Below are 14115 nucleotides of genomic sequence, written 5' to 3' on the forward strand. Positions count from 1 at the left end.
CTGGAAGCAGAGGCACAGATGGAAAATGGCCTTTGGTCATTTTTGGTCTGGAAAAGTATTTGCTGATGTTTGCCAAGACCCTGCACAAACATCTCCCTGTCTCAGAGCATTTTGTCCCCATTTCCCACAGGGTCCTGAACAGGCAGCTCCCAGAGGCACAGCTCTGAGCATGGGTAACACAACGTGCCCAAGGCCTCTAGTGACAACAGGTGCACAAAAATCCACTCTGACCCCAGCTCTGATGGATCTGGACCACTCATCCAAGACACTGGAGCTTCCCAAAGGGCTCAGTGGCTGTGAGGAGCAGGCAGCAGGGCCTTACCTTGCTTCAGACTCGTGAAGGGAAGGGTGTACTGCCCAATGAAGTCATTCTTGGTCGACATGTCAAAGTCCTCCACCACAAACCGGACCAGGGCAAGTGCAGGGATCTCTATGTCAAATGTAAACTCTTCATTCCAGTTTGGGTTAAAGCCTGGGCGACACAGACAAGGATGGAGGTCAGAGATGTCAGCAGTAGTGGTGGTCTGAGGCGTTTGCAAATGGATGGAGACTCTTCCTGCCTGTCAACTTAATCTGACCCAAACCAAGGCTCTGAGGAGGTGCCAAGAGCCTTGTTCTCAGCTTTGATACTGTGATTTGCTGCCTGGAATTGATAAATCCTTCAGCCTGGGCTGTTCACTGCAGACCTTGGTCCTAGCAAGGAGTGAGGAGCAGGACAGGGGAGGAACTCAGCTCTGCTCCACAGGCTCTTGCTGGGTGGTACATGGATCTCTTTGGTTGCCATTGGACCAGATGCAAACTTTTATAGCCCTAAACCAGGGGAGGGAAGAGAGGAAAGCTGTGCTTTTGTGTTGAGACAGCCTTCTGGGGCCTTAAGCCTCTCCAACTGCTTGAGATAATCCATCTAAGCACCACTCTGTGCCCCAATTTCCCTGTCTGCAAGAAAAATTAATGAGGAGTGTCTGATTACAAAAAGCATAATCAAGTCTGGATAAGGGTCACGTGGTCCAGAATCACAAAGCAAACAAAGCTGAGACCAACACACATGCAATGCAGAGCAAGCTCAGTGCCCTCTCTCCAGGCCACGGCACTGCAGTGTCAATAAACCACTCCCCAGGAGCAAACAGGAGAGGACATCCTGTTAAAAACCCTACTGCCTGTGCAGAGCAGAGACCAAGGACAGCAAAATGTCACCTGGAGCCTGCTGGTCCTGCAGGGTTTGTGATTTAGCAGGAGACAAGGATCTTTCATCTGGCCCTGAAGGTGCTGAGATGGGCCTGGGGTGTCTTTATTGTTTGATCTGCTTTCCACAAGGCAGCACTTATCATTCCAGCATTGTTCCAGCTGGAGAAGGGCTGGCCATGGGGCTGGGAGTGCTCAGCAGCCCTGAGGAACAGGCCTGGCAGGGCTGAAATGCTCCCTACACAACTTTCACTTGACAGGCTGTAAAAATTATTGTAGGTGACGGAAACGGCCACGAGCTTTAGGAGCCAGGCCAGATTTATTCAAACAGGAAAGAGGAAAAGGAGAACATTGTTAGCAGGCAGGAAAATATGCACCACCTTTCCAGTGCTTGGCTCTTACTCCACACAGAAAAGCAGAGTGTGTGTGTTTGTGCAGAAGGCCATAATATCAAACCCTCAGTGCACAGAGGGAAGTCACAGCCATGTCTGACTGGTAAGAAATGGTCCTTCAACTTCTGAGATACTCAAAGTTCATCTGGGCAATACCCTGAGCAGCTTGAGTAAACTTTGTACGGCCCAACTTTAGGCAGAGGCTGGAGCAGACACCTCTGAACTTCCTTGCATCCATCTTTTGGGAGTTTGCAACACCTTTGGGGTACACTCAGCCCCACAAGAAGCTTCTTCTGGGAAAATCCTGGTGAGAACCCCTGCACACCAGGTCAAACCCAACTGCATGGAGGTGAAGAGCACTTCCAAAGCTCTAGCTCTGCAAATCTGGCAGCCAGCCCCAAACAACCCATGTGGCTGATGTTGTTTTACAGGAATTTCTGTCTCCAAACAGAAGAAGAACAGCACCTCAAGTATCTGTTTAGTGTGGGCAGGATTGGGTGCCCTGGGTGGGTCTGCCCACAGGGCAGCAGCCTTGCCAAGGAACAGAAAAGGTTCCTGCTCATGGGAGCAGAGCTGGGAGGAAACCCCCTCACCATTGTTCTCGATGACTTTGGTCTGCTTCTTGTTGTTGTCCTGCTGGACCCCGTGGATCTCTATCGTCACCTTGGGATCCACAATGGAGTTTTTGCTTTTGTTCACCTTTGGCAGCTGCTGGCCAGAGATTATCTGTGGAGGAAACAGGGGAGGAGGTCAGGACATCACCAGGAGAAGGGGCTCCCTGGAGGATTCCCTCTCCTTCCCCAGGAGTGCAGGATCTGCTGTGAGAGGCTGGTGCTGCCCTTTCAGAGCTGCTGCTGTGACATCCTTCAGAGGAAGCTGTCATGAGCTAAAGCCCCTAAGGAACCTTGCTCCAGCCAGCCAGCCAGCTGCCTTTGGGACAGGCAACTTTTCTGAGTGTCCCTACAGTGCTCAGCTGGTGCTTGGGAACACCAGAGGTGGCCGCATGTCAGCCTGCACAGTTCTGGAGCTACAGCAAATATTGTCATTAACCTATTGCCCAACTGTCACAGACATCTTTTATGGAAAATCCTTTCCTTAGGATTTTTTCTCCTGAGAAGCTGAGAGGCCTCAGGAACAAAATGTAAACAGTGATTATCTGCTGCTGTGGAATGCAACAGGTGCATCTGTGATTGGTCTCATAGAGTTGTTTCTAATTAATGGCCAATCACAGTCAGCTGGTTCAGACTCTCTGTCCAAGCCACAAGCCTTTGTTATCATTCTTTCTTTTTCTATTCTTAGCTAGCGTTCTGATGAAATCCTTTCTTCTATTCTTTTAGTATAGTTTTAATATAATATATACCATAAAATAATAAATCAATCCTTCTGAAACATGGAGTCAGATCCTCGTCTCTTCCCTCATCCTGGGACCCCTGTGAACACCGTCACACCCAACATTAAACATGTGAGTGAGATCCCTGGAGGATCCAAGTCCATGAGAGCCCCCAGATGAGGGAAATCAGTAGGGTTAGGACAACACTGAAGGCAGGACCAGAAGAAGGAGAAGGTACAACCTAAACACCCCCCCAAAAAGTGGATGTTACAAAGATGTTTCCCAATTTCTATTCTTACTTTAAGCAGCAGCTTCTTCTTTGTCCCCCATGTTCCTTCTGTGATGGATTTTGGATTGAATTTGGTTTGTTCATCCCGGAGGAATTCTGGCTTTAGGACATAGCCAGAACACCCATTGTCCTGGAACCGGCCCTGGTACACATCCATTTCTGTGCCTGCTGTCTGGAAATTCAGGGCAACTGCAACATAAATAAATAACTTCAGTCACTCAGAGAAATCAATAGGAATCTTTTCATGCTAATTCTGTTCACATGAAACTGCACTTCATGGACATAAACATTGGCTTTTCCACGCTTCAAAGAGCAGTGGTAAACTCTGACCCTCACAGCCTGCCAGCCCTGAGGATTTCTTGCACTCAGGGATGACAGAGACAGGAAGAGCCATTACAGCCATCCTGCTCTTCCCATGATCAAAAATTGTCCTGCAAGGAATTTATGCTACCTAGAACAAGTGCATCTTTTAGGTAAACATCTTTATTTCTATGCTGAAGGAGTTCTCTCCTGCAGTGAAGCCAGCAAATCCATCTCAGATCATTTCTCTGGCTACTTAGCCTCATTATAAAATCTCCTTTCCAGCCCAGAGCTGCCTGTTTTCATTTGCCATCCTGACGGGCATTGATGCCTCTGTTGTTTGGACTGGAGAGCTCCTCATTGTCTGAACTCCTCAGGTGGCAGCATAGAAGCTGTGATCAAATCACCTCTTTGCTGCCCAAAATAGATTGAGCCTCACTGCTGTCCTAACACCAGGCACATGCCTTGTCTTCCTCCCAATTTGTCAATACCTTTTTTAAAGGCATTGATGTAAAACCTGGAACAGCCTCACTGATACCACACAGGGAGTGCACATGGACCCAGCAGCTCCTCAGTGCTCCCTTGATTTCCTCAAGGATGATTTTAAACTCTTTAGCACCATCTAAGTCATCTCTTAAGACACAGAAATTTATCCTGGTTGCATGTGCTTCATACCTGGTGATACTTGAAGGCTGAGAGCATTTTAAGGCCTTCCCCTATTTTTCCACCTGCAGCAAGACTTTGATAACTGCAGCACACTGGTTTTCCTGGGAGCTGAAGGTACTCAGGGCTTGTAAAAAATCTTATTTTGTGTGCCCAGATAGTGGATTCAGGTCTGGCCTTCCTGTACCCCAAGGGAACTGATGGTGCCTCCCAAGGACTGTCCTGAGGTCAGAGAGGGCAAGGGGAGCTACCATGGCTGTAGGACCCAAGGAGCTCATGCTCCCTCTTCCTTTCTAAATGGCAATAACTCTGCTGACAGTGAAACTGCAGGGATTTGCACATTAATGTGCAGAAAAGCCTCTCCTGATGGATTTGTGAGACGGAAGATGGTCCATGGGAAGTCACTGTGTCACTGTGATATTTTATGAAAAATCCCTTCGCCAGGATTTCTTCTCCTGGGAAGCTGGGAAGCTTCAGCTTCTCCATGTTTTGCTGCTTTGGACTGTGATTTGGTGAATTGTTTACCCAGCATGTGAATTGTTTTTAATTAATGGCCAATCGCAGCCAGATGTGCCAGACTCTCTGAGTCTGGCACAGGTTTTTATTATCATTCTTTTCTAGCCTTCTGTCTGTATCCTTTCTCTATAGTTTACTATAGTTTTAGTATATCATTTTCTTTTAATATCATATAATAAAATAATAAATCAGCCTTCTGAGAGTCAAAATGGAGTCAAATTCTCATCTCTCACCTTATCCTGGGGACCTCACAACACCACAGCACTGGGCATTATTTGGAAAACTGGTCTCTCCCAGTGGCTGCTGAGCCTCTGGCTGCAAAGGGCTTGAGATTCTGCCTCAGCTGGAGCCCCTCCCCAGCCAGGCCATGGGTGACCCAGCCAGGTGACCCCCTCCAGGCTCCCAGAGACACCCACCAATCTGGCAGCCAACGTTCCACAGGTCCACGGGGCTGTAGTTGGAAGAATCCGTCCTCCAGCCTGCGGGGTAGATACGGCTCAGGTGCCTGATGTTGTGATGGATAAAACTGGTTCCTACAGAGACAGGAAAAAAAAACTAGAATTTTTTCCCCCCATCCCTTTCAGTGGTGGGGCTACTTTTATCTCTTCTTGCTGCTGCTGTGTGTTCTCCTCTGCCTGGCAAGTCTGGTTGAATGGGAACCACCTGCAAAAATACCCTTCTTGAGGATATTAAGGTCTTCCCACTCTTCTCAGTGACATGCTTGACCAAAGAGGTCATAACCCATGTCTTTGGGCTGCCTTTTCCACCAGCAGCTGTCCCTTTCTGGGGGGCAGGGACAGAGGAGGGCAGAACAGACTCACCAGACTCCTGGGCCAGTTTCAGAGCTTTGCTCTCCGAGAACGACGACATCTCGTAGAAAGCCCGAGGATGGCTGGGGTCATCAAAGCCTTCAAAGTGGACACTCTTGCAGTAGACAACTGTGTCTGACAGCTCCTTGGCCAGCTTCAAGGTGTCACTCTAAAAACAGGACAGCAAGAGGTTTGTGGGGCGGTTTTGCTCTTCTGCTCAAAAGTGGCAATTGTGTTTTCTCTATAGCACCCCTGGGGCTTCTCTTTTCCACCACTTCCACCAGGAAAAGATGCAAACTCTCAGTGGCTGCTGGTGTGCCCTCTGTGTCACCCTGTGCAGGAAAGGCTGGAAAAGGATTCCCCCTTCCTTGCTGCTCTCTGCAGGATCATTTCTATTTCAGCACCCACTTCTGTCTCCAGGTGCTAAACTTTACAGCAGAGCCTTAGCAATGACTTTTCCATACTGTCCTGGTCCCAGGCATGCAAACCTGGCAATAAAGGGAATAAAAGGGTGTTTTGGCCTCCACAGAGGCTTTTTTCCCCCTTGAACTAGGAAGTTGTCACAATGCCTTGATGACTCCAACTCCACAGCCACATTCACTGGTGCAAGTGAGAGTCCCCAGCTCTCATCAGGCAAGAAAAGAAAGTGACAGATGTCAAAATAATGTACACCTTATTGACTAGAAATCAGAGAAATAAATAAGATCTGCAAAGAGTGAGCAGCTCATCAAAGGGAAATGTAGATCAGTCCTGATACAGAGGTAACACCAAACATCTTTGCCTTCAGTGGGGCTAAATGTGTCTGTGTCACCTATGAAGCCACCCTGTGACAGATATGGGCTTCACAAGGACCTGCACACTGGAAAAATCCATTTCCTCACATGATGGGGCAGAACACTTCTGTAAAGGCCAGTCTTTTCCTTCCAGCAATCATCATACAAATTGCTTTAGTAACTGGCCACCCCTTCCTCATAGATCCTCCCTCCCTGCCTCCTCCAGGTCAGAAACAAACAGCCAGTGAGGCTGCAGGCATATCCCGACACATGACTGGAAAAGCCAAAGTCACAAGTGTCCCATGACAAACAGATTTCTGGAAATAAGACAGAGATTGAACATGTGCCTTTCCACTGCTTCCACAGTCTGCCCCTGCTGCAAGGTCCTCCAGTCTCATTTTAGAGAAAGATGCCAACCTTTGTGCTTGGCTGGCTCTGCAAGATCTCTGTTTGTGCTTGGGACAGAGATCATTAAGCTGGGTAAGTACCAGGATCCTCAGCCCCAGCAATTTCAACAATTCACCCTTTCAACCCAGCTGAGTAGCTGAAACCACACTGAGACCTGTCTTGGCTGGGAACACATGAAAAATTGTATTTCAACTGCTTTCCGTTCTTTATTTCTTTAGGTGTGGTAAAAAACCCACCTAAAAAGTGATTTCTCAGTGATTTCTTCTTTCACTCACCTTTCCCTTCTGCTCTACCTTGGTCTTCACAGATTCATCTTCAATTTCAGCTGCTTCATCTTCATCAGAGACATCCTCAGCCTCCAGGTTGTTGTTCCCATTGATGGGGTCCTCCTGCCTGCTCAGCTTCTTGCCTTTCACCAGGATCTTCCCTTTCAATTGCTGCACAGGGAAAAGTGGACAAAATACCTGGTGGTTAGAGAAGGTTCTGGCCCACCCTGAAAAAGCCCCTCAGCTGTAACCAGTGCTTTTACAGTTGCATCAGTGACTGGTTATTACCCAGAAGTAATAATAATGTAATAATAAGTCAGGTAAAAATAAGTCTGTTTTTACACTGGGGCCCTGCCCAGCCTCTGAGACCACCAGCCATGAGTCTGAAACCCCAGAGAACCCAGTGATTCCCCTCTGCTATAGAGCTGACCATCTCCTCAACCAACTTGAACAGTTGTGCTGTTAAAGACAATTAAAATAGACTTTTTTTTCCCCCCATGACTGAAATGTTGCTCAGCAAACAAGGCCGAGCCTGGAGACCTGGGCTGCTGGAAGAAATTTGTGGCACCATTTTTGCCCCTCTGTGTGGCCTATTATTTAATAGATTTATTAATTATCATTTACTTAATACATTTATTAATAAATGTATTAAGCACCCCTCACTCTGCAGTGTGTGGTTATAAACCTGTGCACAACTCTGAAAACTGTTTGAGATCCAAGCAGGGACTGAGGCAGTGCAGCCTCTGCTCCACAGACATTTTAATGGGGAGTTAGAAAGTTCTGGACAGGTGCCTCATGCACAGCAGACATGGAATTCTAATACATTTGGCATTTTGCAGGTGAAGCCTTAGAGTGCTGACAGCCTCAGGAGGATTTCCAGCCCCTTTCCAAAGCTACCTTCTCTTCAGGAACAGCTTCTCCTGGCCCTGCTCTGATGGTACAACACTGAGCACAGCAAGTGCCAGTGCACCACAGCTGGGTGCAGAGGGAGTCCAGGGAGCACCTTCCCTGTGCTGAATTAATTCTCTCCAGCCTCTTTCAAGGTTCACATGAAAGCCCTTGTTTGAAACCTGGTTGCTGAGAATTTCAGACTTTCTGTGCTGCCAGGCACTGACCCCCAAGAGAACACTGCACTGACCTGAGGCCGTGGAGAAGCTTCCAAAATGGAATGACAGAACTGGGATTGTGGGTGTGGAGTTTGAATAGAAGGGTGTGATATCACAGGGTGGGAAACTCAGAGTTTAAGGGTTTAGAATACAGTAATGGATATAGAGCAAGGTGGAGGTTTGGGGTGGAGGCTGGTCCTTGTTCTTGTTCTTCTTCTTCTCCTTTGTCTTCTTCTTCTCCTTTTCCTTCTTCTTCTTCTTCTTCTTCTTCTTCTTCTTCTTCTTCTTCTTCTTCGTCTTCTTCCTCTTTGTCTTCTTCTTCTTCATCATCTTCTTCTCCTTCTTCTTCACCCTCTTTGGGTGGTTTTGTGTAATTGGATAAAAAAGTCCCCATTGCAGGCACTGGTGGTTGATTATTGGGTTAAAAGTAAAAATAATTGAGGTGTCATTTCTTAATTGGACAGTTGATCCTTCAAAGGCCTTATAGAGAGAGAGATGGGGCTCCATATTTAGTTTGTGAGAGTGAAGTGCTGCAGAACTCAGGGTTTGTGAGACTGTGATATAGATAAGAACTGATAAACATCTGAATCTGAACAAGAAATACCTTCTCACACATTTAATCCTGACTCTGGAAAGACAGAAGCAAAGAATCCACAACCCCTCACCACTGATGTATCCTTTGCACAAGCCCTGGCTGTGGGAGGAAGGCTGGAGCCTGGACAGGGATGGCTTAGAGCCCAAACAAGGCAGCAGCAATGTTTGGAGCAGGGAGAATTATTGGGAAAGGTGACTGGGGGTGATCTCCAGGTGTGTGGGTTATGCCTTAAAATCAAGAGCACCACTAGGCCTGGCAGCTTCCAGGAACAGATTTGCTGCCACCTGGATGTGTTTGGTACTCCTGGCTTTGGAGGGTACAAATTATTCCAGAAAAATGCTATCTTGGAATTAGCCAGTGCAGCCCCTCAGTCTGTGTAGCACATTCCCCTTTCCTCAGCAACACTCTATATTTACCCTTTCTGCAGCAGCAAAAAGCAACAAAACCCCACCACATTCAAATGACAGGACTGTGAAAAACCAAGAATCTTTTATAAAACAACACAGGCCTTTTCAAAGCACACCATTCCCCCTTTGCACCCTTTGTGGGTTCAAGCAAATTGCATCACGTCCTTACAGAGACCAGCCCCACTCCTCACCACCTGGCAAAGCTGTGGATGAAGCTGGGCTTGAGCAGAAATCCAACACTGGCCCCTGAGGCAGCAGCTGAGAGCATTTTTATTCAGCTATAAATGAGCTGTTTACAGTGGGGCACTTTCCCTGTCACTCAGAAGGAGCACTCAGAGCACAGCAATATCCTCCTCCCCATCCCCACCCCGTCCTCCCAGGCAGGGCTGTGCTCTGCTTCTTCACACCCATGGCTGATGGATGAGCCATGAGTTGGCTCATCTTCAGAGCCTGACTTCAGCCTGCTGCTCTCATGTCCCTTCCCACCCTCCTGCCTCAACACCCAGCTCTACTCTGTTCTTCCACCACAAAATCCAGGTCTGGGTGAGCTTTTAGGCTCTGCTCAGCACCTGGGATGGACAAGCCTGGAAGGATTGCGCTGGGGACAGTAAGGAGTGATGCCTCAGGTTTTAGTTTTTATATTTTTCAGATTCTGTGCTGCTTTAGTGTGTGGGTCTGGGCTTCATATCAGGGCATGGTGAGCTCTGTGCACAGAGCAGGGAGACAAAACAATTCCTGCTCCAGCTGGGCACCAAGGACAAATGATCCAAATCTCAGCCCCAAGAGCACAAACACCGTGGGCTGGAGAGAGAAAAACAAGCAGGGTGGGACTGCAGGGGCTAAAGCTGGAATGGGACAATGAACTGCAAGATGCAAATGGAGCAGAACTGATCCCAGGGAGAGACCCCGGGAGCGCTCGTGCATTTTGGGGCCATTTTGGTTCATCTTGGGTGCAGCCCTGGCTGGGCTCTTGTGCTGCCCAAGGTGCATCCATTGAGGCCTTTTAATAAATCCCTGCTTTATTCTTTAGCTCTGTCCAGTCTCTGTTCTAGGGCAGCATGCACAAGGCATCAGGAGAGGCTGAGAGCAGCCCCTCTTGTCCCCTGCAGGCTGCAGATACCATCCTGGTATTTAATGTATTATCTGCCTCTCCTTTCTAATGTCCTACAAAAAATGTTATTGCCTCCCCTCACAGCTCAGCAATGGAGAAGGATAAGGTATTTGGGTCAGCCCGCTTGATTCTTAATTACCAGTAGGTAATTAAGCTTTTAAAATCTTGTCAAGCCTCTGAAGGGGGGAAATGATGCCTTAAGTTTTAGCTTCCATGTTTTTCAGATTCTGTACTACTTTAGTGTATAGTTCTGAGCTTCATATTAAGTGTTGGTGAGCTCTCTGCACAGAGCAGGGAGACAAAACAATTCCTTCTCTAGCACCAAGGACAACCAATACAAGTTTCAGGCTCAAGAGCATGACCATGAACTGAAGAGAGAAAACAAGAAGGATGGGACTTCATTATCTGCAGCTGTAATTGGACAATTAACTCCAAGAAGCAAATGGAGCAGAACTTCTAAAAGTGAGAGACCCTGTGAGCAGTCGTGCATTTTGTGACCATTTTAGTTCACTTTGGGCTGGGGTCTTGTACTGCACCAGGTGTATCCTTGAGGCCATTTAATAAATGCCTACTTTATTCTTTAGCTCTGTGTAGCCTCTGTTCTAGGTCAGCCTTCTCAAGGCATCACTCCCATTCAGCCTGCACAGCAAGTGGGAGGTGCAATTCCTGGCACAGCCCAACCCTACATGGCTGAAGAACATCACGAGGGAAGGCACAGCAACACAGCCTCCACTGTGTCTCCTCACCACAACCCATTCCAGAGCTGCCAGCAGCAGGTCCTCAGTGCTGCTGTTATCCTGTCTAGCCTGTGGCTCCTCTGGGAAACGTTGGGTGTGGCGCAGATGCTCCCCATGGGCACAGGACACTGCTCCTATGCCTACAAGGGAGAGCAGGCCATGTCCCACCTAACTCAGAGGAGATCCGTTTGCTTATTTGTCAGAAAAAAGGGTGAGACTCCCCCCAAAGAGAGGCATTTTCATCCCCATTCCTGCAAAAGGTGCTATCCTGTAGTAGCACTGCAGTGAATCCCCCCTGCAGAGGAAGCAAAGTCCTAAATCTGAGAGTTTATCTTCTTTACTGAGGTTTTAAATAAGCTGATCAGACAGTCACAAACACACACGTGCCCTTGCTCCATCTCTCCTGGTTCCCCTTCATGTGATACTAAGTATTTCTAGCCTGAGGCAAAACACACTCAGCTCATCAGTTCAGCTCTGCTGAGCAGATCCCTTGTCTTAGGAGGAAGCAATAGCTGAAATACACAATAAATGTTCTCCAAGTAGACCATAAAGCCATTCCAGCTGTCCGTGGGAAGCCCAAGGTGCAGTGCAACCTCAGGAAGGGCTACAAGGACATTGAACTTCACTGAGAACACGCAGTGGAGTGGCTGCTGGAACAGATGCAACTCTTGCCCTAAAAATGGCATTCCTTAGTCCCCCTGAAGTAGAGCTCATCTGCTCTCCCACCTCTTCCACTGCACACTGAACAAGCTCAGCTCTGCAGGTGAAATGGTTCTGACATTGGGATGTGGAAACCATCTTAAAGGAAAGCACTGATTTTACCAGAAGCAGCAGAGCTGTAATGAGCAGAGGATTTTAAAAGATCTGCACACACAGGTTTATCCCACCTGAGAGCTTCCTGCCCCTAGGAGCAACCTGAGAGCCACAGCAAGGTCTGAGCTCCAGTTTTCATCTCAGTGGGAATGGAGGCTTTGTAAAGTGATCCATCTCAACAAACTTTCTGTGGCTTCAACACCTCCTTTAGAGTCAACAGAGAAATCCAAACACTCCCAGGGTGTGATTCCTCCTCTGTTTGGACAAACACTGAGGAGGAGGCAGACCACACCTCCAACTCCTCTGACTGTTTCTCCAAAGGAGCCCCAAGTGAAGTGCTCAGGTACACAGATACACAGGGTCAGCACTGCCTCCTGACATCCCACCCTCAGGATGAGAGGAACAGTGGATTTGTCTTTGCAAACAAGCTGTGGGTCTGCTGGTAGATAAAACCAGCACTGGGACACAAAAGAAACAATGGGAAGGATTCCACTGACTGATGAATGGAAAAAGGTATTTGCTTTTACAAATAAAATACAGGTTTGCTGAAAAATGAAATTAGACATTGAAAGATTAAAGAAACAATGGAGAAGAAAAATCCCTAAATTCTGTAAGAATTAAAAATGAAAAGGGAGGGTTCTACATTAGAGGGGAATCTCTGGTATCAGGTGTTTTGGGAAGTCTGGACCTCTCAAGTACCTCAGCCAATGGGGAAAGAGAGAAGGGAAATGCAGCCAGGAAATTGGGATAAAAAGGAGGCTGCATCCTCCAAAAATTCAAGAGATCCAGGGGAATGCCCCATGGCCTCTCCCTTTATTGGAATAAAGTAAAAGGACTCCTCTGTCTCCTTTTTGGACACAAACCTCTGGTGTTTGTGGATTCATTTTCCTAACAAGGCTATCCACCTCTGCAGACTTCTGGAAGCTGTGAGGAATAACATGTTCACATTCCCGAGGAGATGTGCAGATCAGATGCACTAACTGGTGTCACATCTCCATCTGTGCATGTCCTTCAGCTGCAAACTGAGGTGTTGCACCAGCAGTGAGCAGCACCAGAGGATGAAGAGAATCTCCAGGAAAAGGGGAAGAAACACATTACTGAAGGAGGGTTTAGAGGATTGAAGGAATCTCAGCTCAAGAACTTATGCAGGAAGATGCACTGCAGACAAGCTGGGCTAAGGTTGGAGAAACAGAGATGTGCAGATGGACCTGAAGCCACATTGCCACAAAATTTGTGGGTAATGCCCAAAGCCACTGTCCTCATAAACAAGGAACAAAGAACTGTAGGGGTTTCAGACACCTGGATACACTGAATAGTTCCAACAGTGGGAGCGGTTTTAGTCTCATTCTAGGACTGTGACTTGGCAGCATTTCTAGCTGGGATGTAGGGACAGGGCCAAGGGGCCCTGGCAGGGTTGGGACAGAAGGGCAAGAACCCACCAGCAGCTCCTCCCTACAACCCTGGTGCTGCCTGTATGTGGTTTTTCACATCATTCACTATTGGGACCTAAAGACAGCAGCTTGGGGCAGGTATTTAGATAATCTGTGTAGCCCAACACTGCTCCTGAATGGAGCTGAATAAATCAGATTCCTGCCCCGGGCTGTGGTGTGAATCGTTAGCACCAATCCAAACTGTGTCAATCTTCCTTTAATTACTAACCTTGCCCTGCTGACACAATCGGCAGCAATCCTTCGACTGTGTGTTTACAGCCTCCAGCCTTTTGCCCAGTGGCAGATCCCACCCTTTTCCTGATATAAAAAATACCCTGGCTGTCCCTGGTTTCCTCTTGTCAACAAGGGAGGGAAAAGCCAAGAGGTTTCTGGTTTGTTTGTTTGTTTTTCCCTCATGTTTCAGTTTCAATGTATTTTACACCCAAAACCATCAGCATTTCAGCCCTTTGCACTGCCCTACTTCACACAGCAGGAAGGCAGAGGAAAAGTACCAGAAGGAAAAAGATAGCTGTTGCAACATTGGCAATTTTTCTGTGTTTAAACTAAATGGATCAATCCCTGCAATGGAGCAGATCGGCCCAAATCCATTCCCTAGGATAGATCTGGGCATTGTGTTCAGCTGGGGCCAAGTGTCTTCCTGGCAATCAAAATCAGTTTAGATGAGCACAGGCATGGAAAAAACATCTTTGGGAAGTTGGGGTCATCCCCTTCCACTCACAAATCACACATTGCTTTGCTTGGTGCTTCTCCTTTCATCCTATCATTGCCATCAGCTGAAAAGCCATCAGCACTTTTCCTGATCCTGCACCAGGATAAATAACAAGTCAGGAGGGGACACTGAAGATGTATTTTTCCAACTCAGTGAGAGCCTGCAAAGATTGATCTCTGTGCTGGGAGTGTCCTCACCCTGGGAGAGTCACTTCTCCCAGTGGAGGCACCTTGTCTGTGCCAGAGCCAGGGTCCTGCT

At 47.7% G+C, this 14115-nt stretch overlaps 1 protein-coding gene across 2 annotated transcripts in view; it reads right to left on the reverse strand.

Moving 5' to 3' along the window:
- Positions 1–14115, reverse strand: part of PLCD1 (phospholipase C delta 1) — a 48043-nt gene that overhangs the window by 1164 nt on the left and 32764 nt on the right. For both annotated transcript variants that reach the window (XM_031059738.1, XM_005424333.2), the window contains 6 exons: positions 6938–7099; positions 5494–5650; positions 5089–5205; positions 3204–3382; positions 2168–2300; positions 323–472 (listed from right to left, as the gene is read on the reverse strand). In XM_031059738.1, the coding sequence (XP_030915598.1) occupies positions 323–472; positions 2168–2300; positions 3204–3382; positions 5089–5205; positions 5494–5650; positions 6938–7099 (898 nt within the window). The remainder of the gene's footprint in view (positions 1–322; positions 473–2167; positions 2301–3203; positions 3383–5088; positions 5206–5493; positions 5651–6937; positions 7100–14115) is intronic.

The sequence above is a fragment of the Geospiza fortis genome, unplaced genomic scaffold, assembly GCF_000277835.1.
Source record: "Geospiza fortis unplaced genomic scaffold, GeoFor_1.0 scaffold182, whole genome shotgun sequence".
In the NCBI taxonomy this organism is placed as follows: Eukaryota; Metazoa; Chordata; class Aves; order Passeriformes; family Thraupidae; genus Geospiza; species Geospiza fortis.